At 35.2% G+C, this 25,879-nt stretch overlaps 1 protein-coding gene across 5 annotated transcripts in view; it reads right to left on the bottom strand.

The window, feature by feature from the left end:
- Nucleotides 1-25,879, bottom strand: part of LOC120903706 (LIM/homeobox protein Lhx6-like) — a 47,078-nt gene that overhangs the window by 2,280 nt on the left and 18,919 nt on the right. For 3 of the 5 annotated variants that reach the window (XM_040313295.1, XM_040313296.1, XM_040313297.1), the window contains exons 3-5: nt 25,434-25,569; nt 4,815-5,289; nt 4,579-4,720 (exon numbers count right to left, since the gene is read on the bottom strand). In XM_040313295.1, coding sequence (XP_040169229.1) covers nt 4,579-4,720; nt 4,815-5,289; nt 25,434-25,458 — 642 coding nt within the window. In that variant the 5' untranslated portion in view covers nt 25,459-25,569. The remainder of the gene's footprint in view (nt 1-4,578; nt 4,721-4,814; nt 5,290-25,433; nt 25,570-25,879) is intronic. The other 2 variants (XM_040313299.1, XM_040313300.1) reach the window with 2 other exon arrangements.

Here is a 25,879-nt window from a genome sequence, read left to right as displayed (position 1 = left end):
CGCCACGCGTATCATTGTGCATTTATTATTCTAAATCAGCTCTCTCGTACACATCTGACCTGTACACATCAGTACGTCAAATAATTTGTAGCCATGACTTAAAAAAACATCGCTCACTTGAGCTTAATTGGTCAGCTTTGTTTTTTCATGACGACGATTTTTCGTTTTCGGTTCAAATAATTAGCTTAAAGTACTGCTACACAAGCTACTAAATGACCAGTTGTTGGAAAAAATACCTTTCAGACCGAGGCTTATGGACCGAGCTGCAACAAGCTATGGAAACCGAACTCTACCACAAATAAGTAAAGTAAATTCATATATTATAGCATTTATGTTCACCATATATCCTTGAACGAGTACATTCACTCGCTGAATTTGTTATTATTTAAGAGCGCCGGCTCCTGCAAAACTGATTTATTCGTTTTAATTAATGATAAAAGTGCAACGAAAAACAGTCACAGCGTTGACAAGCGTTGCATACCATTTTGGCAAACGTTTTGGTTGGTCGTCTGTGGATTTGTTTCGTAAAATAAAAGAATAGTACTGTTTTTTTTTGCTCTCAGTCAATCTCAGAAATGGCTTCGAATTCATTGCCACAAAAAAACGAGCAGCTTATTAGGAGTATATAGGAATGGGAGACAAAGGATCTGTGATAGGACTGCATATGGTGCGGTCCTGCTCTGTTACAAAATTTTAATTAAATTCATTAAACATATTTGTTGATTTCTCTTGCCCCATTCATCCTTAATTTATACATTTTCAAATGCCTCCAACCACGACCATTGTGTGATTTTATCCGTCCATTAGTGTGGGTGTGTATTCCATTTTGTTCCAACATTCAACGCATCTATTTACGACAGTATTTGTAGATGGTGTACGTCATGAATTTATACACACATTATAGAAAAACAATTTGAAAGGGTTTCGCTTGAACAAAGTTTAGAATGTTATATTTTGTCCTTTTTCTAACTATGCATGATATGATCAATATCCAGTTTTTAAAATTTAGGTAATTAAGATCTAAAATAACATGCCAATGCAAAATGCATACAATGTTGATCTGTGCATTTAAGTCATGCATATCTGCTATCAAACTCACTAAATCACATGTGCCATAATTTGTTACTGGATAGCTAATCAAGAGTCGTGTTGTTTGCATATACCTAATTATAAAGTAAAAACGAACTTCCAACAGTCCCATCACACGTAATGCTAGTTTGATGTTTGACCTCATCGCGCAGAGAATGTCTTGTTTATGAAAGTGCGGTTTAGCACATCACCGAAAACCAAGTCATAAACTACTTCAGGTTGCAAATTGCTTGAGATTCGCCATAGATTTTACGAAGCGGCAAAGACGAGCAAACTAAAAAAGCAAACAAACCAAACAAAACATGACCCAAGGGCATGTATGGTTGTTCTGCGTCATATTTTGCAGTGCTCGCTGACACTGCTTTGTGTTGAAAGGCCATAACATGATCTCAATCATAGATAACAATGCAGTTACACATTTTAAAATAGTTCATACTTTGAAACTTCTACACTTTTTGCCTTGTCTATTCTCTTTCGGCGCTAGGGATATTCTTCAGCCATAAGCGACGGATCGTTTTCGCGTGCCGGCATCAATACAATGGTTGAGCTGATGATTCAACCGCTCCGTACGCAAAAGTGTATGTCGGATGGTGTTAGCAAGTATGATGGTATGATGGTGCCACATGAAAGTTTTCACAAATGACCCATCTCTCTAAGTTTACTGAGAAACATATCCAAATAAAATCTAATTATAGTAAATTGTATAATTTTCTTCTACATACGTAAATAGTTATTCTTGTCGTTTATCCAATAGAGAGAGAGAGTGTGTGTGTGTGTTTTTGGTGCTTGTTTTACAACGAATTCACAAAGACGTTGCGTTGCTTATGGCGAAATAGAGCCGTATCAAACGTATATCTGCTATCCATAACAGGCTAGCTATGTTACATACGAGCTTTGGTAGATCACATGTGACCTATGGCTTGTTTTATCGGTAAGCACGAAAGCAAATTGTATAGCTCCTGGGTGCATCAATACGATTATCAACCATTGTGGTATCTAGGCAAAACGTTAGTAAGCCACATTGTACTGAATTTATAATTTTAGTCTTGACGTTAGAAACTCTAGTTCACTTTGCTGCTTTGGCTACGTTTACTTTATGTGGCCCTGTTTGTTGGTACCCACAGTTGTTTTTTTGAAATCATCCTTGTTAATACAACAATCATATTAATAATTGAAAGTTTTACAACAAAAATGAATTTCAGAATGAAATTAAATGAAAATTAAGGTTTGTATTTATTTTGATAATTGAAAACTACAAGCTTAGACACACTCCAGTTTCGACATACTTTTTTTTCTAGTAAAATATTTCAAAGTCGTTGGAAGAAGTATTGTTAGAACCAGTTGTTCAAGCGATATAAATATTGCACTCTTTAAATTGACAACAGCACTATGCGATGCACTATAAATTTTCAAAACAAATCTAATGAGTTATTTTCTAATTTTTATAAATAGCGTCTGTTTACATTTAATTTTTTGCATGTCAAATAATCTTCGAAAGTCCTAGCGATTGAAATGTTTGTCCCGGTAGTCATGATAACATGGGGGACAATTAGATTCAGTGAAACTATTTAATACAATTTAAATGTATGTTCCTGAATGTCAGAAATCATAAATTTATAAAAAAAAATCTTTTTCTTCTTCTTATTATTATTCTTCTTCTTCTTTTTCTTCTTCTTCTTCTACTTTTTTTCTTCTTCTTCTTCTTCTTCTTCTTCTTCTTCTTCTTCTTCTTCTTTCGCTTTTTCTTCTTCTTCTTCTTCTTCTTCTTCTATTTTGTTATCAACATATGGCGTCTTGTAAAATAAATATAAATTTATTATTTTCCCCAACTCAAAAAAGAAGGTTATTGCATATGTTTCATATGTTATTGCAGAAAATAATGTAAATAGTTGTGGAATTGAATACTACTTCGTTTTTTTTCTATGGAATTTTCATATTTGCGTTTTTGTGTAATTTGCAAGCTAAACATTATCAAAAAACTATATTTTGTATTCTTTTCACTCAATTTAATTTAGAATTTTAATTTAATTAAAAATCAATAGAAAATATGAAATCGTTTCCTTTTTTGAAAATATTTTTAGATTTTATTCAATTAATTAAATAGATTTTATTCAATTAATACTAATTTAATACCAATAATACCAATAATACCAAATTACACATATTGTATAGAGTAGATATGTCAAACTGGCGTCCCGCTGAGGGTTCTGTATGCGGCCCGCGACGCTACGAAGTTATGATTAATCCAGTCTGTATTTGAAATGGAATACCTTTAGCATCGATATTTAAAATGGACGTAGGAATATTCGGCACACGAAAGGATTTTCTAGTTAACATGTGGCCCTTGAGCATGAGACCATGAATAAATGAGTTTGACACATCTGATTTAAAGGGTCGGTATGTGGGTTCATTCAGAAATCACAGCATTGAATTGGATTGTTCTTTTTGTTATACGAATACTAAGAATATTATTACTTTAAGTTATGTGTGTTCTATTCTATTTTCGGTCGTTGGTTTCTAATATTTTTAAATATTTAAAGGTATGTTGGAATTACACAAACACAGTTTTTTTTGTTACACAATTTGGGTTTATACACTAGCATTTTAAAACAAATGGTACGTAGATTTTAAAGCTGCTGTAATTGACCAAAGAAGGAGCAGAATCAACATTTGCGTCCCCATGCCGTATTCGCTACACATAGGCTGAAAGACGCAACTGCAGCAGGCCGTAAAGAATCCAGTTTATTTTGAAACCACGTGTTGATGAAATATCAACGGGGTAACGTTCAATCACGTTTTATAGACATTTTGGGCGTTGCTGTTATAATCTTTTGAAAGCAGGCACAATAAACGTGCTTCCAGATGTCAGTTATATTTTCTTGATGACACAAATCGGGCAACCAACAATACCTTCGGTTGTTTGTAATGCTCCATTTATTGTCACAGGCGTGATATTAAACTCGTAACCAAGCTTTACGGTGTCTTGCCGATGCCGCGCGTAAATTATTTCCAACCATTACACAAGCACCCTAAAAAGCTACTATTCGTTTGTCATACTTTGGATCCCTTGCACACCGTCATTATAATATTGAGCTTCGTGTATCATCAGTAGTGATCAGGAAGCGATTAACGATAAACTAAATCTAAATAATAACATGTTTATAACAGCAATGCCTGCAATGTTTAAAACTCTTATGATCATAATGCCTAAAGGTAGTCATCCCACAGGTTACTGGCTAAGCGAATATGAGGCTATTAAATCAAGAAATTCAGTTACTGCCCATTTTATAGCTACACTTATACCTCCGAATGATAATATAATGTAAATAAGGAAATACACACAAAAAAATGAATATGGTATGTCGGATTAAAAAAATCGGTAGAGGTAACAAACGCAATGTGAAAATGTAACATAGAAAATGTAAGCCATGATGTATGCGGGAGCATTCAAACCGGGGAGGGATTCATCTAAGGGTGTTTTGATTTTACCTGTAAATTACTAACTTGCCTCCGAATATGCGCCAAGCTAGACGGATTACAGGCCATACTAGCAAACACCAATCGCTCTTCGTAGTCATATTCGCATAGAATTTTATTATCACATAAATAGAAACGATCGCCAACGCAGAATCTGGTATGAATGAAAAGAAGAAAAGGTTAATATATAAATAGGGTAAATTGCTTGCTAGTATCGAAGTTGCAAAAATGATTCCTCTCTTCCGTACCTATGATTGCACTGTTGGCATGCGAAGCATTCTAGATGATAGACATTGTTTTTGGCACGCATTACCATTTCGAATGCCGGTATCACCTTGTTGCAAGCGGCACAGTATCCAGTCGTGCCGAATAGTCTAAGGTAGTCTCGCTTACATAGGATAAGATTCGCTTTAGTATACAATGTTGAGCCGACCTCTCCCAGGCGGCAATCACAGCAACCACACTTGAGGCAATCTTCGTGCCAGAAGATATCTAGTGCTTTCAATAGAAAGCGCTCGGTTATACGCTTCCCGCACCCGGCACAGTCCTTGGCTAAGCCGGTCGCGGCAACCAGGTTTGCAGTGGCTGAGACCGACGATTGGATCGTAGTGGCGGGTGTATTAGGTGTAACTGTCGTGTGTCCCATTGTTGTTGCTGACACGCTGCCGGAATGGTGAGTTCGAATCGGCTGTACATTGATTGTGTGGTCGTTGATTGATTCCACTGCAAGAGAAAAAGTATTAAAAAACTTTTAATCAAGCAGCACGAGAGTGATTAATTAAGTGATTGTAAGTTATGTATTTATTTGATTATTTATTTACATGAAATTGAATATTATTTTCGCTAATTATCGTATAATGGTACTTTTCACAATCACTCTGTTTCAAAAATTAGAAACGGCTTTATTTTATTTTATTTGTAAACGGAACAATCGTGTATGAAATTTAAAAGTGGTTTGTTAAACTCTAACAACTTGTATGTTTTGCTTATTTATGTGCATTTGTTCCATACTCGAAACCTATCGGAAACGTTCTGTTTAAGCACACACAGACCATTTCGTTTAAACGCGCATTACCTAAACTGAATATCTTGAATCCCCGGTTGACTAAAATGCTTACAAGCGAATAATTGCAACCAACCAGTTTCCAATCTTCTGGACGTTACGTACGTATCCGGTTCCGGCTGTTGTTGCAGGATATGGAGGTTAAGTGCGTGTGTCACACAATCCTTATCTCTTCCATCCTCCTTCTTTTAGCAAATACAATCAGCATTTCACTTTGAGACGACCATCACAGCACAATTGCGACATCCTTTTCCGTTCATCCGGTTCAGTATCGGACCGAAAATCAATTTCTACTATCCTGAATTCGATTCGGCCACGGTGCACCCTTCCCTTCCGAGTGTGTGTCTCTGTGCACAAATTCATAAATGTAGATAAACTTTTTCAATCAGCAGAAATATGATTGCAATTTTTATTACGACCTGATCCGTTTTCTGGTATTCCTTTTGTAACGTGTGTTTGGGTTTTATTCCGTGTTACTTGTTTATACTGATCCGAGTGTGTTTAAGGATGAGATGATTGTAAATTGCCGGCAAAACAGGAATTTTGAATCAAAGGAAATGGTCAATCATATATAGATTTCACATAATAGAAAGATTTCAGGTTGCTTGAGAAATAGTTTGCCTGAATTGTATTATATGATTGATTGATTACATTTTAAAAATTACAGCTATTTTGAAACAAGAAATATGTTTCCTGTTGTAGATTATGCAAAAAAATCATTAAAAATAATCTTTTTTTTTCATTTATGTTTCAACACAATGCTTATTTTTTTCTTTTTCTTTGATACAACAACTGTTGACGGCCAAGCCCTGTCTGTAACCACCGTATTGGGATTGGTTTTCAGAGACTTATTGATTACCCCATAGCAGGATAGTCAGTCCTATACATGAGGGCTCGGCCTTTTCGGGGCTTGAAGCTGCTATAACGGGCATGTTGTTAAGTCGCGCGAGTTGACGACTGTACCACGAGACTGGCTCGAACTATACAATGCGTATAGTTTACGGAAAATGTGTTAAAAATATAAGAAAAAATAAAAGTATTGTTTCATGGCAATGTGAATTTCAGCATCCAAAGATTTATTTTCCATCCTTTCCGTATAAAATTAAGAGGTGTAGTTTTCCTGTTGATGTATTAAAAAACCATCAAAAAAGTAATTGTTATTGGCTATCGAAATGAAACAAAATGCCTTCTGTCATAATCTCATGCGAGCAGAAACGTAGCGATTGAACGAAAAGGAATGAATAACATTTATTAATAATCCCATCATATCTTGTGTAAAACGCAAAACCAGCTCACTGCTGCATTCGGCATCGGTTTGATAAGAGAAAATCAGTCATAGCATAACATTAATGCTACAAGCTAAACAGAGTTATCAACTCACATGTGTGCTTCTCATGTTCATATGGTTGAGCATTTGTATTGTATGCGATGTGAAGGAAAATTTCAGATCGTAGCTGGATTGTTAATTGGAAAAAATAAATAAAATAATACTGGTAGATAAAGAGAGGAAGATAAAAGATAATTACCACATCGACATGGATATTTGATTTATTTCGATAAAAAGCACATTTATGGAATAATTTGTAACCAAATATCAAACCATCTGCACAGGATATTTTAACTTCGCAAATAAAATGGAAGTAGTTTTCTAGGGCTTTTTCAAACATTTTCTAAAACGCCGCAAGCTGTAAGCGTGAATTTGTTTTTGACCAGAGTTTTTCACCGTACCGTAATGTTCATTTTTAAGTTCGGTTGGAATACAGATGGGATGCATTTTCTTCCTTTATTTGATTCCGTATGGGATGAAATTATTTAATTAAAATCCCGTCAAGTGCACGGTGCCGGTGTCAAAACGTCGCGATTTTGTAATGATTAAAGAGAAAAGTAATTAGCATTAATTGCATCCTGGCCAATGAATATGTAATTAGGTAGAGGATGTTTTGTATTCATTAATTAGCATCTTATATGTAGCTGCAAAAGTTTGTTCTCTTATGCGTACAGACTTCGAAGTTAGATGGGAATACGTTTTCGATATTTCACCCCTTGCTTTGCTGGCATTTTTTTTTCGCTGTATTTCATTTAGTAATCTTATTGTCACTTCTTTGGGTGCGAATAAAGGAAGGTTCCTTGTTTTTTTGTTAACTAAACAAAAACTACATCTTAACTTGTTTTTCTTCAATAGTCCTTTTTCCTGCACATGCACTAGACAAGATTGAAAAAATGGAAAGTATATTATGTCCAACAACACAGATTTTGCAGTAACTGGTACACCATTTTGCAACGCCCGATAAGCGTGCTCTCTATTGCACGGTATCGGTGTTTATAACGTAAGGAATTAATTAGCCGTGGGAGTTATGCCCATCTTTTCACTGCCACAGGCACAAAAGGTCCTTTGAATGGTATGTGTTCTGCAAATATGTCCAATGCTATGATATAGAGGGGCGTTTATGTTTGTTGGAATGTGGCAAAACTTGGCTTTCCCGTTTCTTCGTGCAATGAACTGATGTTTGTTTTGTGTTTCTTCGCATACTTTATGTATATTTCTGAAATAATTTCAGCACCGGAGCACAGCTGGCTTGTTGGCATTGCTTCCCTATAATCATCTGTAAGCTGGTAGGAATGGTTGGTAAGGTTCTATAAATTTTAATTAGGCTAACGTTAGCAATTATTGGGATAACTTTGGCCATAGTGGGGATTATTGTTGCTGACGCTGTCCAACGCAAGACTCAAGAAATGGTTTAGCCTCGGTTTGTTTGCATTGGCCGTGCATAGTGCTTGCTAATTGACTACAAAATGTTTGCTAAAGTGATGACGTAGCAAATTTACTTTCGGGGAAAGACAACAGATCGCTACTTTCAACTCTTAATCCAATGGCGGCTAACAATAGCATTTCTAGCATTATTTTTACATGATAGCTTTAATAGTGAGTGCTTTGTACTTATTTCGTGACATGGAGTAGTTAAATATTTTCATCTATATTAAAATTAATTTTAGAAAATGTTTTTAATTTCTTTGAAGCCGTTTGTTAAATTGAAACTAAAATAATTATGTCATGGCGGTTTATACAGACTACATAGACTTCTTAGTACCATGCAATCGAATAGTCGATTCTGGTCCATGAGATGGTCCAGTATTGCAGCAGCGGCGCGTGTTTCGAATAGACCGGATGTCTTAATAAGCGTTTAAATATTTTTGTTAAAATAAAGCAATCAAGCAAATGGTATGAAAAAAAACAACATCAATTTGTCACTAATGATACAGGTTCGACACAGTACTTTGTGAGTTTACACTCAGCATAAAAAAAGTGCGGCGCAAGCTTCCCTAAAAAATTAGATTCCTTCGAAAATAGACCGATTCTCTGTATGTTTGTGTTTCGACGAAGGATGAAATCTCGTATGAAATGAAAAGTGCAACAACAGCAAAACTTTCTCTGAACTTATTTTCAATCAAATGGCTGCACCGCAGTAGCGTGCCACGTTTGCAAACGCTCGTTCTGTTGCAATTTGCTGAGCAAACGTGGTACAAACGATCTATTTCATTGGAATAGTAAATGCTTCATATTTTGCACTATATGTGTCTCCTGTATCCTCTGAATATCTCTCCATGAACGAAAAGGATATACTGCAAAACGACATTCAGAGAATCTTGTGACAAAATGCATGAAGGATAAGGCCGCATACTGCAGGATAAAGACAATGGGAAGAAACAAGTAGAACACATTTGAAGTTTCATTTTATTATATGTTCGCTTGTATCTGGACACAGTATGTTCACAGTAACATAGAGCAGAATTTATGTAACATATAGCTGAGAAACTAAACAAAATTAATTGATTCATGTTACCTGAAGAACTTATGCAATTTTTCTAACACCGCCTAATACAGGAGACCCTTAATTTACCACCCAGTTGAGTTACGACGATTCCTAGATACGAAGATTTTAATTACCACCGTTTATATTTGTCATTTTGTTAAAAGCGAGTTTTTTTAATTTTTTCATTGATAACCGTTACATACACATTTATCAGTATTCTCCAACTACTCAAACTTAAAGCGCATTAGGGTTAAGCAGGTAAATGTAGACTCACAATAGTTGTTGCGCCAATCATCATCTTCAACAAAAAAAAAAGAAGAGGAAGAATGAAATACAAATGCTGTTATACTGTTTGAAAACCAACTAATCGTAAAACTAGTTATGTTGTTTATTACAGTTATATTGAGGTCCTCAATCCGTTTTTTTTGTAATAAGTTGAGTAATAATAGTTTAAAAAATTGGAAATAAACATGCAAATTCGTAAAATACCAGTGCATACAAATCATACATTAACATGTTTTCATTTATCTCTTCTGAATTTGAAGTAAATTGCCACAAACAGTTGTCACTGTTATGGTAGCTGCTGAATTAAAATAATTAGAATTAAGTATTACGAATAACGTTCAACGCGTTTTAAAGCAGCTAAGCACATTGTATTGTGTATGGATAGAATCCGGCTTGACCAAAAATGTCTTTAAAATAATAAATTACATGATATTAATGAAGTAGTTTTATTTGCCCTATTCAATTTAAATGTATTATTTATTTATTTAGGTATCATTCATCACACACACACACACACACACACACACACACACACACACACACACACACACACACACACACACACACACACACACACACACACACACACACACACACACACACACTTTTGTTCCCACATAGTTTACATGCTTGGAAAATACAGATATGTCGGAGAAGCACCTCTTCATAATCTTCATCGTCGGCTAAAGAGTTTGGGCACTTTTCCACTGCAATGCGAAGCAATCACTGCACATCTTCGTGCGAAGTTGATGCTTAAAATGGGCTCTTATTTTTATGCTTCGTTAAAGGATAGCTCAGGGCGCGTCTTTTGCGTGACTCTTCAACTGTCTCTCTATCTTCCACTCGTAGCTGTTCGTTAGAATGGTATACATTTTCGCAAACAGCAAAAGAAGAAGAATGGACGGTGCACCCGAGGGTATTTTTGTTTTAATGAGTTTGACCCTTTGGGAAGAGTTTTCAAAGTTAACTAGCCCCATTAGTAAGTTACCAGTTTGTTATTCATATGAGCATTATTCAGCTTCTCATTACTGTTATTTACTTCAATTATGACCATTTTTATTTTTTATAGTGTTCAAACGTTTACAAATGCGAGGCAAATATCGTTCCAAGCTGTATGATGAATTCACGTTCCATCCAAATTATCGTATATTCTTAAAAAAAAAGAGTGGTATTCAGTGTACGTTGCTCATATTTGCCATTGCCTGAATTATTGCAATGAACATGATTATTTATAGAAACATTTACATTCTACATTCAATGATTATCACGGCTATTATGTGACTCGATTGTTAGAGAGGAAGTAACAAAACTCATATCTGGTATTACAGGGCTTCTGAGCCAATTTCCAATGTGCACAACATTTTTCATTGCTTGCGAGATGTTTTTCAAAAGCTATAAAATAAAGGATTTTTCAATTCACTTTCGAATGTAAACATTGTTATTCTCCGCTTGCAAGATGTTAATCCACATCAATCTGACATTTCATTTCCATCACAATAATTTTTAATTTCTCCCGCATTATTTTCAACACGAGCCAAGCTGGATTGAATTTGACAGTTCTTTATTATGTGCTGAAAATCATGTGTTGAAACTGAAATTTCATTTTGAAACAAATAAACCATTTGGCAGCTGTTGAAAAACATCTTGAATGCCGTGAATAATTATGTGCACATTCGAAAGTGACTTGGAAAACCCTGTACTGCATTCGCATCACAATAGTTCAGTTTCAGTTCTTCCACATGATTTTCAACACGTCTCAAGCTGGATTGAGTTTGACAGTTATGATGTGTTGAAAGTCATGTGGAAGAACTGAAACATTATTGTGATGCCAATACAATGTATGACAGCTGTTGAAAAACATCTGGGAGGCGGTGAAAAACATCTGGGAGGCGGGGTTTTCCAGGTCACTTGAAGTCCAAGTGCAAGAAGATATTTCACATCACTCTGATGTTTCATTTTCATCATAATAATTTTTAATTTCTCCAACAATTTCAACACTTCAACTGTCAACGGGTGATGTGATTGGGAGTTTCGGTGAAAAACGATGGCAGTTGCCTGTTGAAGTGTTGAAAATTATGCTGAAGAAAATAAAAATTATTATGATGCAAATGAAAATCAGTGCGGAATAACATTTTGCACGCGGTGAATAACAATGTTTACATTCGAAACTGACTTAGAAAACGCTGAAATGATGTGCAGAAACGGTAGAGACTTGGAAAACCCAATATGATGCGTGGTTGACATCTCGATTTGTCTCTTATTTGACATTTATAACTGAACAAAGAGTTTTTTTTTTCAAACATTTGCATTACCTGACTTAAAAGGAGAGCAAGTGCAATTACGGGAAGTGTTCTATTTTCTATGACACTCAATGCAAGTAATTACATTCCGAAATGAATAATGAACAATTATTGCAGTAAAAAGGACAATTATTGTAAGAATAACAAAATGCATAAGTGGTATAGAAAAATTATCAATTGGTTTCACTTCAGGATAGATTTGGAAAAGCTAGTTCTCTTATAGTAAAGGTCTCCCTAATAAAATGCAGTGGAATCCCTCACAACGAGTTTAAGCCATTCCAGTGCTGTTGCACACTGCAACAGGACTCGTCCGCAGTAAATTATTGTTTCAGTAAAAACAAGTGTTTTTAAGCTTTCTTATTATTTATTTTTAATTTAGGGACACTAAAAAAAATTTTCACTTGTCGTGGGATTTGACTAAAGAGTGACCTTGCATCTTTCGCTTAGCTTGCGATCAGTGGTAGACGCTAGCCACACTAAACATATTATGTGTCTGCCTCTTTCGGGAATCACAAAAAACAACACTGTGCCAGCGAATCGATTGTTAATAATTATTAACAAGTGCTTTACTTGTTATGCAAGTGACTCTTTTCCGTATTATTTGTTTTGAAGGTGAAATAATTGTTTTCAAGATCATGAATGTCAAAACATTCATCCAAAGAATAAATTTATATAAGTCGCTAATAAAGGAAAATGTTTCCATCATTTCAGAAAAAAATGACGTTCAGCTACTAAATATTTCCTGCTAATTTTTTAATCCAAAATAAACCATGTTCATTACAATAAAACAATTGTTTGTGGTAAATATTCTTCAGCACGAATCATTTTCAATACGAATTATTGATTGTTTCAGTCAAAAACTGATACCATAGAAACAAAAATGGATGCGTACAGTCAAAAATTGATGCTATAGAGCAGGGGACTCCAAACTTTTCAGCTCATGGTCCGCATTGCTTCAAAAATAACTTACAGGGTTTCTCAAGCCAGCTTAACATCGTAACACTATTTTTCGAAAACATTAAACGATTGTTAACATCTTACATACAATTCGAATCCGTAAACTCTTTTCGATTAGATACTACCTGTGAGAGAACATAGTTTTGGTGGTATCTCTTGGTATCCAACTGGTAATACGAATAATTTTGTAAAACTTTTGCGTTTTGTTTAGGATAAGGCTCGTATCGTGTGGATGCAAAAATAATCACGATATGTTTTTAGCAGTGATAGGGAAAAGATTGGCCAGCAAAGAATCAAAGAAACATTATGGTAGACTATAGTTCAATCGTGTATTAATCAAACTATGTATTGTGGCAAGTGACATCAAAGAGGGTCAGTAAACAACTTAACGTTTTCGTTCACAAAAAATCAACATAGACTTTAAATATTCAATGGTTCATTACAATGAAGGAACAGCTGCATTGAATGTATAACATAAGATGCAATGGCTAACTAAATTGATGGTAATCTCAACTTTTTCACAGTGTTTTGCAAATATCGTGGCCAGTTCTCAAGCCAGGATTAAAATGTTGATGCTGGGATTGGATAGTTAATCTTTCTGAGCACCGAAAAAGTGTTTAAACTGAAAAATTATCATAGTTGGTCTGTCATATTCTGTTCAAAATGGTCAAAAACTCGATAATTTGAAGTCAAACAATTGAAACATTTATGATCAGATGGATGAAAATGCCATATTTTATTAATTTATTAATTTATATAATCATAAACAAAGAAATTTTGGAAAAATTTAAGCTTGAAGACACGAGTGGAATAGCATAAAATATTTCACACATTGCTTTAATCTGTAATTGTAATTGTTAATTAAATTCACATACTAAATGTTCGTTTTTGATTGAGTAAATCTTCAGATTAATTAACCAAAGCAATGTTAACCTAATTGGCTCAAAAACGACATACACAACTGTAACCATAAATGAAGCGTTGCAGACTGAACAAGTTACCTGACAATAGAAGTGCATAGAGCTGCAAAGGATCTATTATATTTTGGTATTTGTGAGGATTCCTTACATTATTTTTATTTTATTTGGTAATTGTATTAGTAGTAACAACACAATGGAATTCCTTTTCTTTATCTCTTTTAATTTTGTTTTGTTATGAATTTCATCTTTCTTATTGATGACAATTTTGAAACTGTATTAGCAAAGGCGAATGCAAAAGTATGGGAAAACATGAAACATGTTTTTTTTTTTATTCTTTTTCATTCTCTAAATGAGAAACCGAATGAGTGACAGAACACTTCAAACTGTATTCAACTCCTTAGAAACTGCTTTTGGAGCTGACTAAAACTGTGAAGTGAAATTGCTTTTTCTCACTTCTTGATAACACGAGCGTGTCACGTTCGGTAGGGTACCAATAGATTTGCCATTTTTGGAACCTAGATGACGCAGTGTGCGTGCAAGACGTTGTTCGTTGTTCTTCGGTCAAACTAGAACCAACATCGGAAGGACCAACACATCAACCAACAAGGACCAGGAAAACAGTGTGGACGACAGTAAAAGAGAGAACAAGAGAGATTGATTGAAGCTGGAGGAGGAAAGTGAAGGCAAAACTGTCAGGACGCCAAAACAAAGTATGCACATAAATTAAGTTAGATTTCTGGGGCTTGCCGGTAGCAATGGGTATGCGGGTGGATGTGGGTGCGTATAGACGCTTTATGTACGTGTGAGGTGGGAAAGGACGGGATTTTTCCAGCAGTCCACACGAAGGCACCGCAAAGAACAGTGGCAAAGGAAGCGTACCGGAGAAAGGAGTATGTAAGAAATTAATTAAGAAAATTTTCTTGATTACGGTACTCCAACTCCATCGCAACTGCGTCCTCCTTCTGTTTGACCGGGTCTGAAATTACGCGCGCACACTCTCTCAAACACACACATACACACGCATAGATGCAAGGCGTGTGCGTGGTAGCAAAGAAGGCTGCTTTAGTCTGCGGTCCAGCACGAAACCGCCGCTAGAATAATTCGAAAGATGTATGACCGATGGAGGGACGGCTGTTTGGAAGTAGAAACATAAAACCTACAGTTTTCGTCGCTTCTTTTGCCGCCCTGCTCGGGACGAGCTCGATAAGGAAGTAGGATGAATCAAAACTGTTGCTACTTTTCGCTCAGAGAGCGTTTTTCCAGATAACCGAATACATTTTGGGTTGAAGTTTAACATATTCACGCAAACCAAATAAAATTTATAAATACGCTCCTTAATTTGATGAAAGATTAAACCAATTTAACAAATGTTTGATAATAACTCAATTAGTTTTGCGTGCCAATTCATGAAAAGTAGTTGTAAAAAATGCTGGGAACTCAAAATCAGCTTATGGCTCATGAAACATAACTTGTATAGTTTGCGCTCAAACGAACCACAAATAAATATTGCTAAATAGTAGCATACACGTATTAGCTATTAGACTAATGATTTCCTAATTTGATTCAACTAGAAGTCGTTTCATTTAAGTCTATACTTTGCTAGTGCAGAATAAGGTAAAGCGGTAAAAAAAAAAACAAAAAAAAACTTTAAACGAAATAAAACTGTGCCTAGGCAAAGGGAATACAACAAGTTTTTCTTCAGCTTTGGAAACTAAGCAAATGTTCGTAGAAGAAGTTAAAAGAACGTTAAGAAAATCAGAGAGCGTCTGTAAGAAACGGGATTTGAGAGACTGATAAGGCATGACTATTTATTATGGTTGTCTTGTATTCTCACTAATGTAAAGCCAATCAAACCAGTCTATCAACAGGGCAGACTATTATATGATTAAATAAGGGAATTTTCTTGTTTTATACTAGTTCACATTAAAACCTACCAGGATAAATTAATACAATATATCCTACCTATCAATAAATTCGATGAACCGACAGTCAATTCGGTATTTCAAGATATTTATCGGCATGCCTTTAGTATGAATCTCAATAAAATTTCTATTAAAATATTATGACAATTTTAAATCGCGTAGATGAAGTATAATTCAAGTTGATGAATTATAGTTTAAAGATTTTATATAAAAATAATACCATTTTGCTTTCCCAAATCCTAACACTCTCTTAACCCGACCAAGTAAATAATAACAAGTGAAATTGTTTAGGCTAAAGTCAAAAGACCCATCATATTTGCCGAATTTTCCTCACAGTTCGTACGCCACGTGCCATAGTTTTCAATTTATTCCAATGTGATCTTTGGTGCTTGATAAATGGGTACAAACTTAATAGACTTTCTTACAGCTTGTTTCTGCTGAGGTTCATTCACCATTGTCTGTGTTAAACATGGGAAAGGAAAAATCCCAACTGTTAGAGCCAGGAGCGTACGGGTGCTCGAAGATAGGGCGAAGGAGCACCGAACACCAGCTGCTTTAAATGGGGTTGTCGCAACAGTAGGAAGATGCTGCAGGGGCGAAGTTTAAACCAATCAAAAGCTGAGAGTATATTTTGTGTGGCTATTTTTATCGTCGCAAATGAACCGTATAATTACAATATCAAATTGAAATTCCATTATATGGGGAACTGTCTTGAAATTTGAAGGTAAGCCTTACGTTATTATATAATAATGCTGACGAAGAGATGGTGATGGCGACGATGACTTGTTCCCTTCTGCGCCTGAATCCCGCAACCAGACGTTCTGTTAGTCGGTGCTTTAGCGTGTGCAATGTGGACATAACATGAGTATCTAATAGAATGCCTCCTCAAATGTGATCCGAGGTCAATGATAAGAATGCTGGCCAGTAAAGGAGGGCCAGTACGTACAGCGAACGGTGAATGTCATTTTATGCCCATTTCAATACTGTAAAACAGTCTCTGAACGGAGAAGAGCTGGGTATGTATCTCTCAACAGAAGCTGGCTATGCAAACGGAAGCACTCTACAGCATTGTCGGATAAAAGTTAACCTCACTGCACCGCACAGAAACGAAACGATTTAAAGGATTTCCTTTTACTGCACATTGTTGCACTATGGCTTTGGATCGGATGAAAAAAAATGGTAATTTCTGAAACGTTTTAAAAATTGTTACGTAAAATCTACTGAAAAATAGATATTTTATTCGGTCGAATTATTTCAACCAAATAATTCAACATTATTTATCCCAAGTATGAGGGTAAGTATTCAGCTTATGGCCAAATATTGTCCATTCTCATGCCATTTGATTCCTCATGTGCAGTATAAACAGTACAATGTGGTAGAACATGGAGTCGAAATAAACTCAAGTTCATAAATACGCAGTGACCGAGGAACCGACTATGGTGCCACTCGTGTTGTGTGGGGCAAGAGTGCGAGTTGACAGCAAAAGTAGAAAAGCTTTTAATTGCATTCATTCACTAAAATTACAGACATCCATTCTTCTTGCTTCAGACATCATTAGGAAGCACTTTGCCTGATCGTTTGGTTTTGTTCTGGTGCTTTGGATTATTGACCGTGTGGAGTAGAATGAGAATGGTTTCTTCATTCGCAAAAAATACACATTCACAGCAATTGCGTTGAATGGCGGCGAATTTTGGAACTCGGGGATCTTTATCGTTTTTTTTCAATACTAAAGTTAAGTCATTATATGTTGGGCAAAAGGCATTATATGTATGTTCATATAAGCGAGTATTTTTAAAATTTGTGGTCAAAGTAAATATGTTGGATTGTATTTATTTGAACCACCATTAGGGGAACTGGGTGTAGTTTCGACACCTTAAGGTTTTCCTCTGATTGCAATACTTTTGCCAATGTAAACTTACTAGTAGACATCGAAAAAGTTTTTTTAGTGTATTATGTACCATCTTACTACGGTTCCTGGATTGATTTTGATAACATTTTGATAAAAATAAAAAAGTGTGTTTTTTGTTGCGTCACGACTGCAGTGCGGGTAAGTTCGACACCATGATGGGGTAAAATCGACACCTTGGGGGTGATTTCGACACATTGGTTTTAGCTTTTAAAATAAGAAATTCTGATGGCCTGTAGTTTTCATTGAAGTTCAAAAAAGTATTTCGTACCAATTTTATGAAAAATTAACATAAAACATTATTGAAATATACGAAAAAAATGAAGTTACAAGCAAGAACAAAAATTTCATTACAAATAGCATTGGACCAGACTACATATAGTAGAAGCTGCGGCGATAGCATTTGGTTTACGGAATAATTGGTTGAGATTCCTTTAAAAAAATAACCTGGCCATCTTCCAGTAATCTTTTTCTTTTTTTGTAAAATCGAAGGGTGTTCAATTTTATTTTTCTCTGCCATCTCGAAAGCCAAAAGGCGAACATCGGTCAATGTGATTCCAAACCAACGACTATTTTTCTCTTCAGTTAAGCCTACCCGGCCTAAAGTCAGCCTAAAATACGGTCAAAGCCATAACAATATCAATTTTCATAAGCCTAAACCATATACAAAGTACATGTTTTGAGTCCGAGTTTGGCAAACGTTCTGTGAGAGAATAATAGCTGAATTCCATAATTATAACTTCCTAGGTTTGTTGACATTGAATTTTAAAGCGGTGAATTTTAACGGTATTTTTAATTGCGTGTTTGTTCAGCTTGATTATTACGTTTGTCGTACATCGTTAAGGGACATCTTTATAAAATATAGGCACTTTCAAATTACGATATAAAAAAAGTTAACATGCTACAAATAAGCATTACACTACTACCAAGTGGGGTGTCGAATTTACCCCCATTGACCGCACAAGTTTTAGTGACATTTTATATTATATAGTTTAATATAAAAATTACGCCCTGTGATACAGAACTAATCAATAGTATTTATAAAACAATACTATTAACACGGAAACTATAATTTTGTTGAAATAACGCCACAATTCCTTAAGTCCTAGAAGTAAAAACTTACATCGGCTGTCAATCAGAACCACCATGTGTTTATTTTGTTGTTTTTTGATAATTGACAGGTTTCTGATCAGTGAAATGTGACTCAAATATTCGAAACAGTTGACATAATATGTATAAGTTTTTTGTCTTCAAAAAGTTCTATAAATACAAAAACGGCAAGATGTCGAACTTACCCGCAGTGTCGAACCAACCCCGACTTCCCCTACTTGAAAAAAAAGAATCACATACACATATTAAAAGATCAAACAAAGTATCATTGGGAGATTTTACTTATGTAGACATAAAAACTGACTGTCTGTTTTTGACATTAGTATAGAGTCATACATGAAAAGAATCATCAAAATCATTATCTATTTTTCTCTATGATCAATAAAATTAGATAGCCTATCACACCGTTTTCCGGGCCAGTTTCCACTCCGAACGGCATTATTCACCATTGTGTTTTTTATAGCCTAGCTGTTACAAGTAATGAAAGATGCTGAAAATCATCTTGCAAGAATTGAAAAATGATGTGCTCAGACTTTCATCCTAGTATACAGGCGTCCCCCGAGTTACGAAGATTCGCAGATACGACGATTTTGATTTTGACAGTTAAAAGTTGTCATTGCCAAGAAATTGATGTATTTTTGTTAATTTCTGGACTGATAACCGTTATACACACATTTGCAAAGATTCCACAACTACCCTATCTTGAATATCTACATTGTATACGGCTTTTAAAATATAATTATTACATTATCGGACATTGTTTTAAATAAAATACACGATATCATAGATCCCAACTCTTCAGCTTCGGTTATAGACTTTATATTCATAGATATTCTACATACGACGACATTTCGAGATTTTATTCGACATACAAGATTCATCCCATGTTTGATCAGGTTGACTCATGCATGATTCAATTTTTCTTCTGTCCAAGGTGGCTAAATAGCCTACAGGTGGGTATTTTGGATTGAGATGTGTGTGAGATTGGCAGATATGGAGTAATGGTTGCTAAGGACTTTATATGATTAGCTAAGTAACTTCGGACTTCCTAACTATCAAATGAAGAATTGTCAAAGTACACTGGACGGACCAACCAGTAGTAGTTTATAAACCTTGTTACTGACGTATAGTTTATACTAGTTACCAATGTATCTAGTTTATCTATTTCGGTACCACTACAGGTGGATCAGGTGATCCTTAAAATCCATGAGCAGATCGTTTTATGAGGTTTACACATTGTTTGACTTTAACATCTCGGTACAATCTTTCAAAGGCAGAGCGCTCACCAGGTGACCTCAAACATAATGCAATCCAATATATTCGATACATGATTAAGGAACTTATAAATGAGAGTGAGTTAAATAAGTCTTGGTTTGACATTTATCTCGCTCAGTGTTTTTGATTTCAGTTTGTGTGGAATGCTGCATCTAGCTCATAACTTTTGGTTTTTTAATTCGTTTCAAACAGAATTCTTTAGTGATATGTTTTTGGATTTATATTAAAGATGTGTCAAGAAATGCTCACGCATTATTCGCTCCCAGCATATATCAAAGAGCTATCGCTGGATCCAGAATTCTTGAATAAATAAATAGTTCCGTCCCAAGAAGAGCTTTACAAGAGCCAACGTTTCTATTCTTTGCTATAAGAAACACACGTCATAGAGAACACGAACTTATCAGAGCTAAGGGAATCAGTTCCAATATGACCGCTAATTGGTTGGCTTTGTTTGCTCGTTGCACACACTTTGGTAACGACTAAATTTTATGTGATTTATCTCGTTCTATAGTTTTTATTAATTATTTGCATATGTTTTTATTTATGAATGCATTGGCATAAAATATAATAAATATTAAAACTTCAATAAGATTATTATGGTTGATCAAGAAATATTGAAAACAAATAAACAAATAAACAATTATTTATCCGAGTCAGACGCCATACACGATAATTTTCCGCCGAATTATTATTACGAAGTATAATTTTCAAATCAATCGAAAAAAATATATTTTCTATAAATGTAAAAAAATTGATTAAAAGCAATGCGGTTGATAAAAAGTCGTGCTGATCAAAATTCAATTAAATTGAATTAAAACGTTAATTAAGTGACTAGTCAAGACGAATGCTTAATATATGACAAACATGTTCGTTATTACGTATGAATTCTATATAATCCGTAACTACCCCCTTGTTTTAATTTTTATATTTTTACCAACCAACCAATATTTCTTATTTATGAAATTAAAAAAAAAAAAACTGACAACAATTTCATGCGAGAGCAGATTTCAAAAGAATCGCATATCATTAACAAACGAAGAAAGAAACAAACTCAAAAGGTTTCTTCAGCGCTTCTTAAAATAAATTCAACCACTTCCAACTCTTTTGGAACCGTAGCTCGTTTTTTTAACCAGCAAATTATTTAATTAAGTTTTCATTTAATTATACTCATCTCCCAGTTACTCATGGTGAGTAAAATGGCGTCCCCTCGGCATGTGAAGGCGAAATAAAAGCTAGAGTCTTACCCGGCTACTTAATTACGAAGAGTGTGCAGAGACGAAACATTATTACGATGATGTTTACATTACAGATTTATTAAATTAATTTCATTATTCAAGAAAAATGATGGATTTTTGGGCAGGCTGCGTCAACCAACACAGCATTTTTTTCGGTTTTTCGGCTACCCAAAACATCTAAAAAAATCGCAACAGAGGAAGGATTAGCAAGTCCGAAAGATGGTAAATTTCATCTCAACATTTCAGAAACTCGGTTATACCTCGGTTCTGCTACTTATAATAAAAAAACCCCACATAAACATCGCGGCAATTCAAAGGCAACGCCAAATTGACTGACTTCTTGTATGATTGCGAAATGACTGTTTGGAATCCGAAGCTGCAGCACTTTCTTCTTCGATGTGGTGTGGTTGTTTGTCCGTGGGTGTAACACATTGCCTTTCAGCCTTTTGACAGTAGACCGCATGCAACAAGGATCATTATTCGTCGGAAATTAGTAACATTAGCAGCAACGCTGGAGTGAAGCGGTTTGCGTCGGCGAAATGTAATTTCAATTACGTTCTCTTTTCTTTTCGATGTGAAGATTAGTATTATTCTTGTTCTTATTATTGTTATTATTATATAATTATATTTCTGATGGTATGGCCTCCTTGCATGAAACGGGGTGGCACGATGGCACCTCCACTTCTGACGACTGCTACGTGCGAGCGTAGTGAGTTGAAGGTAGAAGCTATATCCACTGGGAGTATTTACTGAGATCCTATGCTCACAATACGCTCTAATTGGCTGTTATTTCATACTGCTGACACTCATACACACATACTCTATTACTTGCCAAATCAAAGGACTACATTAAATAAACTACATTACCATAACTTTGTTGATGTATTTCATGCGTGTCTTTAACGAAGTGTTAATCTTATCCGAGAATGTGATTAACGCATGGTCGCAGCGCAAAATTAACAAGCTAATTATGTTCCTAGGCTGGTCTTTTTCACTCGGTTATATTACGCGTAAAGTAGCACAAATGTCGTACAAATACGTATGAATAACAATAATAATCGCAAAATATTCAAAAATTTGCAAAAGAATAAATGAAAATAATCATAAAAATTATATTACACTTTCAGTACATGAAATGAATTTACTATTTGTTTACATGTAGCACTTGTTGTTCATGCAGTCATTGTATGTAGTCATTTTACATTTCAATTTCATTAGTAAACTACGAGTAAAGGCCCGCGTCGCCATTAAAACTAATGAATGAATTGATAGAGCTCTTTCCGAAACTCAACTAGTTAAAAAGAGTGGGTGAGCCTTGAACCACGGAGAAAAGGCTCTGCAGTATTATGTCCGGCTATATGTCACTAATTGAAATCGGTACATAAACGCGTCAAGGCATCAAGCCCTAAGGCAGCCACATGGAAAGGTTTCTGATGCTATTATCGTTTTATGGAGGACCAATACTAACTTACTTCTCCATCGTTGATGATGATAGTGATGATGGTGATGACCGGGGATTGATTCATTGGTCGTTGTTGCCGACTAGAACGACTGCCAATGTCGAGGATACTTTCGCTAAATTCGTGCTAGAAAGGATAGGTTACGGATGAGTCTGGTCGAAAACGGCACCGAAAAGTTCAGCTGAAAATGGAAATCTTTCAATATAATTCACTTTTCCGGTTCGGTGACAGTTTTGAATTGACTTTCTTCAGGAACCCCCTTTTTTGCCGGGAGGTTGATAGTCGAGCATTTTTTCTTCCTTTTTCTTATGTGTCCAATTTTACCCATTTCCCTCACTATAGCCAAACATTGAATATGGCAAGAGGGTTGGCTATACTAGCGAGTTGGAATTGTCGTATGGATAGTTTTCCCTCGCTTTAGAAAGCTAACCTCACAAATGTCTCTCAAGGATCAAGTGGTACAACTGGTTGACCGGAAGGAAAAACTGTGATGGACAGTGAAAATAACGAAGAATTTATCCTATTTCGTCCGCACTCACACACGGCGTAGCTTCATTTCGTTATATACTATTCTGCTGTGATTGTCTTTTGCGTTGCCCAGCTGGGTACAATTGGCTGGGTTGCTTGTCCTAGTATTATTTCTCATTCTTTCTCTCTCTCTCTCTCTCTCTCTCTCTCTCTCTCTCTCTCTCTCTCTTTCACACATACACACATACACAACGGTGGAAGTGGACTTTTGGAATGAATTGAAGTTTAAAATATCACACATTGATTCAGACTACAGCACAATTTCCCAAATTTTCCAAGTGAATGTTTGCGTTTTTTTTTCTTTTTGGCTCTGTTTCGCCCACTGTCGTTTAAGGATGGATCTATAACGTGTTGGACACAATTGCACGGAAAACAATGTTCAGAGAATACCGAATGCCTTGCTATTTACCATGACCGTAGGTGGATAGATCAAGTTGGAGAGCCTTGGAACCGACAAACAATGATAAAGTATCGAAAAAAGATCCCAATAAATAAAACAACAATTTTCAATATCCATTAGCTGGCAAAGAGCACAGCTGAACCGAGCTTTTCTACCGATCGGAGATAGATGTGCCTCAGGAAACAGCAAAACCGTGTTCCATAGTTTTCCACTTTTTATGTCTTTGTTATTTTTTATGTTAGAAGCTATTTTCATTTTATACTGCCCTGTAAGGATGTAAAACTGAATCAGAAAGAGTAGGGAGCGAAAAGTAATTGAAATAGAATGGACCGATGGCAGCTTATCTTAACTAATAGTGCCATTGATGGTCACAGCAAATCACAAAACATTTTTATGTGAATTAAATTTCGTAAAATTGTATGCACATGGAAAACCTATTCCGTATATTTAATTATAAGTAACATTAGGCACTATTGCTTATTAACGATTCTATTGTCTTCGCACTCATATCCTCATTTAACTCTATAAAGCATTTCATAAATTCAGTACATGTTGATGATGTAATACTTTCCTTCTAGCTTTGGTTAATAGTACAGTTGAGAGCTTCATATTTATGTCCACACGCATGAACTTGTGTCCCGGTGCAGATAAGTTTACAAGCTAGGGACTGGGGGATGATTGCTTTTCCATGTCTTTACATTAACGAGATTTTAGTAAGAAAATGGAGCATCATTCAGCCAGCCTAATAAATTACGTAATCGATTACGTCCATACTGCAACGAAAACCTTTTAAGAAAATTGATCAATCAGTGAACAAAATTAACACCTGCATGCAGTAATTTCAGAACTAGCTCAGAATTAGAAAATTTACTGACAATATATTACTCTTTATAAGGTTTTATATTGATTTGTAAAGCAAGGTCAACTAGAAATAATGCTTTAATGTTTTTTTAACTTTCTTTTTTATTGCAAGAAACGTTGTAATTTATTTATAATTTAATTTTTCTTCATATTGCATTCATATCATGCTGTATTTTGTATTAAATTGATACATAAATTTAAAAGTTTTACTCAGACGTTAGGTTGAGCAATTTTGTCAACATGGAACACACTTTTACTTGCAAATAAGATTTCAATGGATGATGAGACAAAGACATCATAATTCAACCAAACTGGTTTGTACTATTAACCCATTTGAGAAATATTTTAATTAGATTTACAATGAGAATACGTCACAAGATGAAAGTAATGAACCACATCCCTTAATGGATCCCTATTCATGTTTTCTCTTCCTGCGATTCTTTTGTTACATTTCATGCGGTCTGAATGTTCAACATTAAATGCCATTGGCGAACAGCGCACATGGAGTTGATGTTCCTGTTTGTTTGTGTCTATGAATTAATAGACTGCTCAGAAAAGTAAGATGCTGTGCTGGTATCAGCATCACAAGATGATAATTGGAATGAAAGTTTTATCAAAACATAGTGAAACTGAACACTTCTCAGTGATTATAATTATTATGCTCCCATAAACAGCTTAGGAAAATAAAAACCACTTTTTCTTTATTATGTTATTTTTTTCAGTGTGATACGTTGCGTCAAAATTACTACGTTTGCAACCTACTGATATGTTAAAAATATGAAAAAAAAAAAAATCTGGCCACTACGGCTGGTTTTTGTTAGTTGAAAACTTACCAGCAACATTTTCAGTGCTGTGCATTCCTGACAATGGCCGATTTATGACTTTGTGCTGCAACGTAATGATTTACACAATCATGATCTAGCTCACAAACCCGTGTTCGTCCATTCATAACAAGTTTTGTGAATTATGCTGCAAAATATTAAAAACAAAACTTAATTAGATTAGTGAATACGATGTTGGTGAGTGCAAATGAAAAAAACAGAAAAAAATGAAATTTTTGAAAAAAGTTTATTTTTAGACTGGTAAGAGTAAAGAGTAAAGAGTAAGCTTTACAGTTATTCGATTAGCTAGCTGTCACTAACTGAGTATTCTGTTATGGATACATCAGCAAGTCACAGAGCGTCAAACCCTATTAGTGGTCAAGGCAAGTACATACCAACGGTTGTAAAGCCATATAAGAACAGTTATTATTTAGTTTCTATGGGTTGTTATGAATCAG

This window comes from Anopheles arabiensis, chromosome 3, assembly GCF_016920715.1.
Source record: "Anopheles arabiensis isolate DONGOLA chromosome 3, AaraD3, whole genome shotgun sequence".
In the NCBI taxonomy this organism is placed as follows: Eukaryota; Metazoa; Arthropoda; class Insecta; order Diptera; family Culicidae; genus Anopheles; species Anopheles arabiensis.
This window is presented reverse-complemented; position numbering and strand designations above follow the sequence as displayed.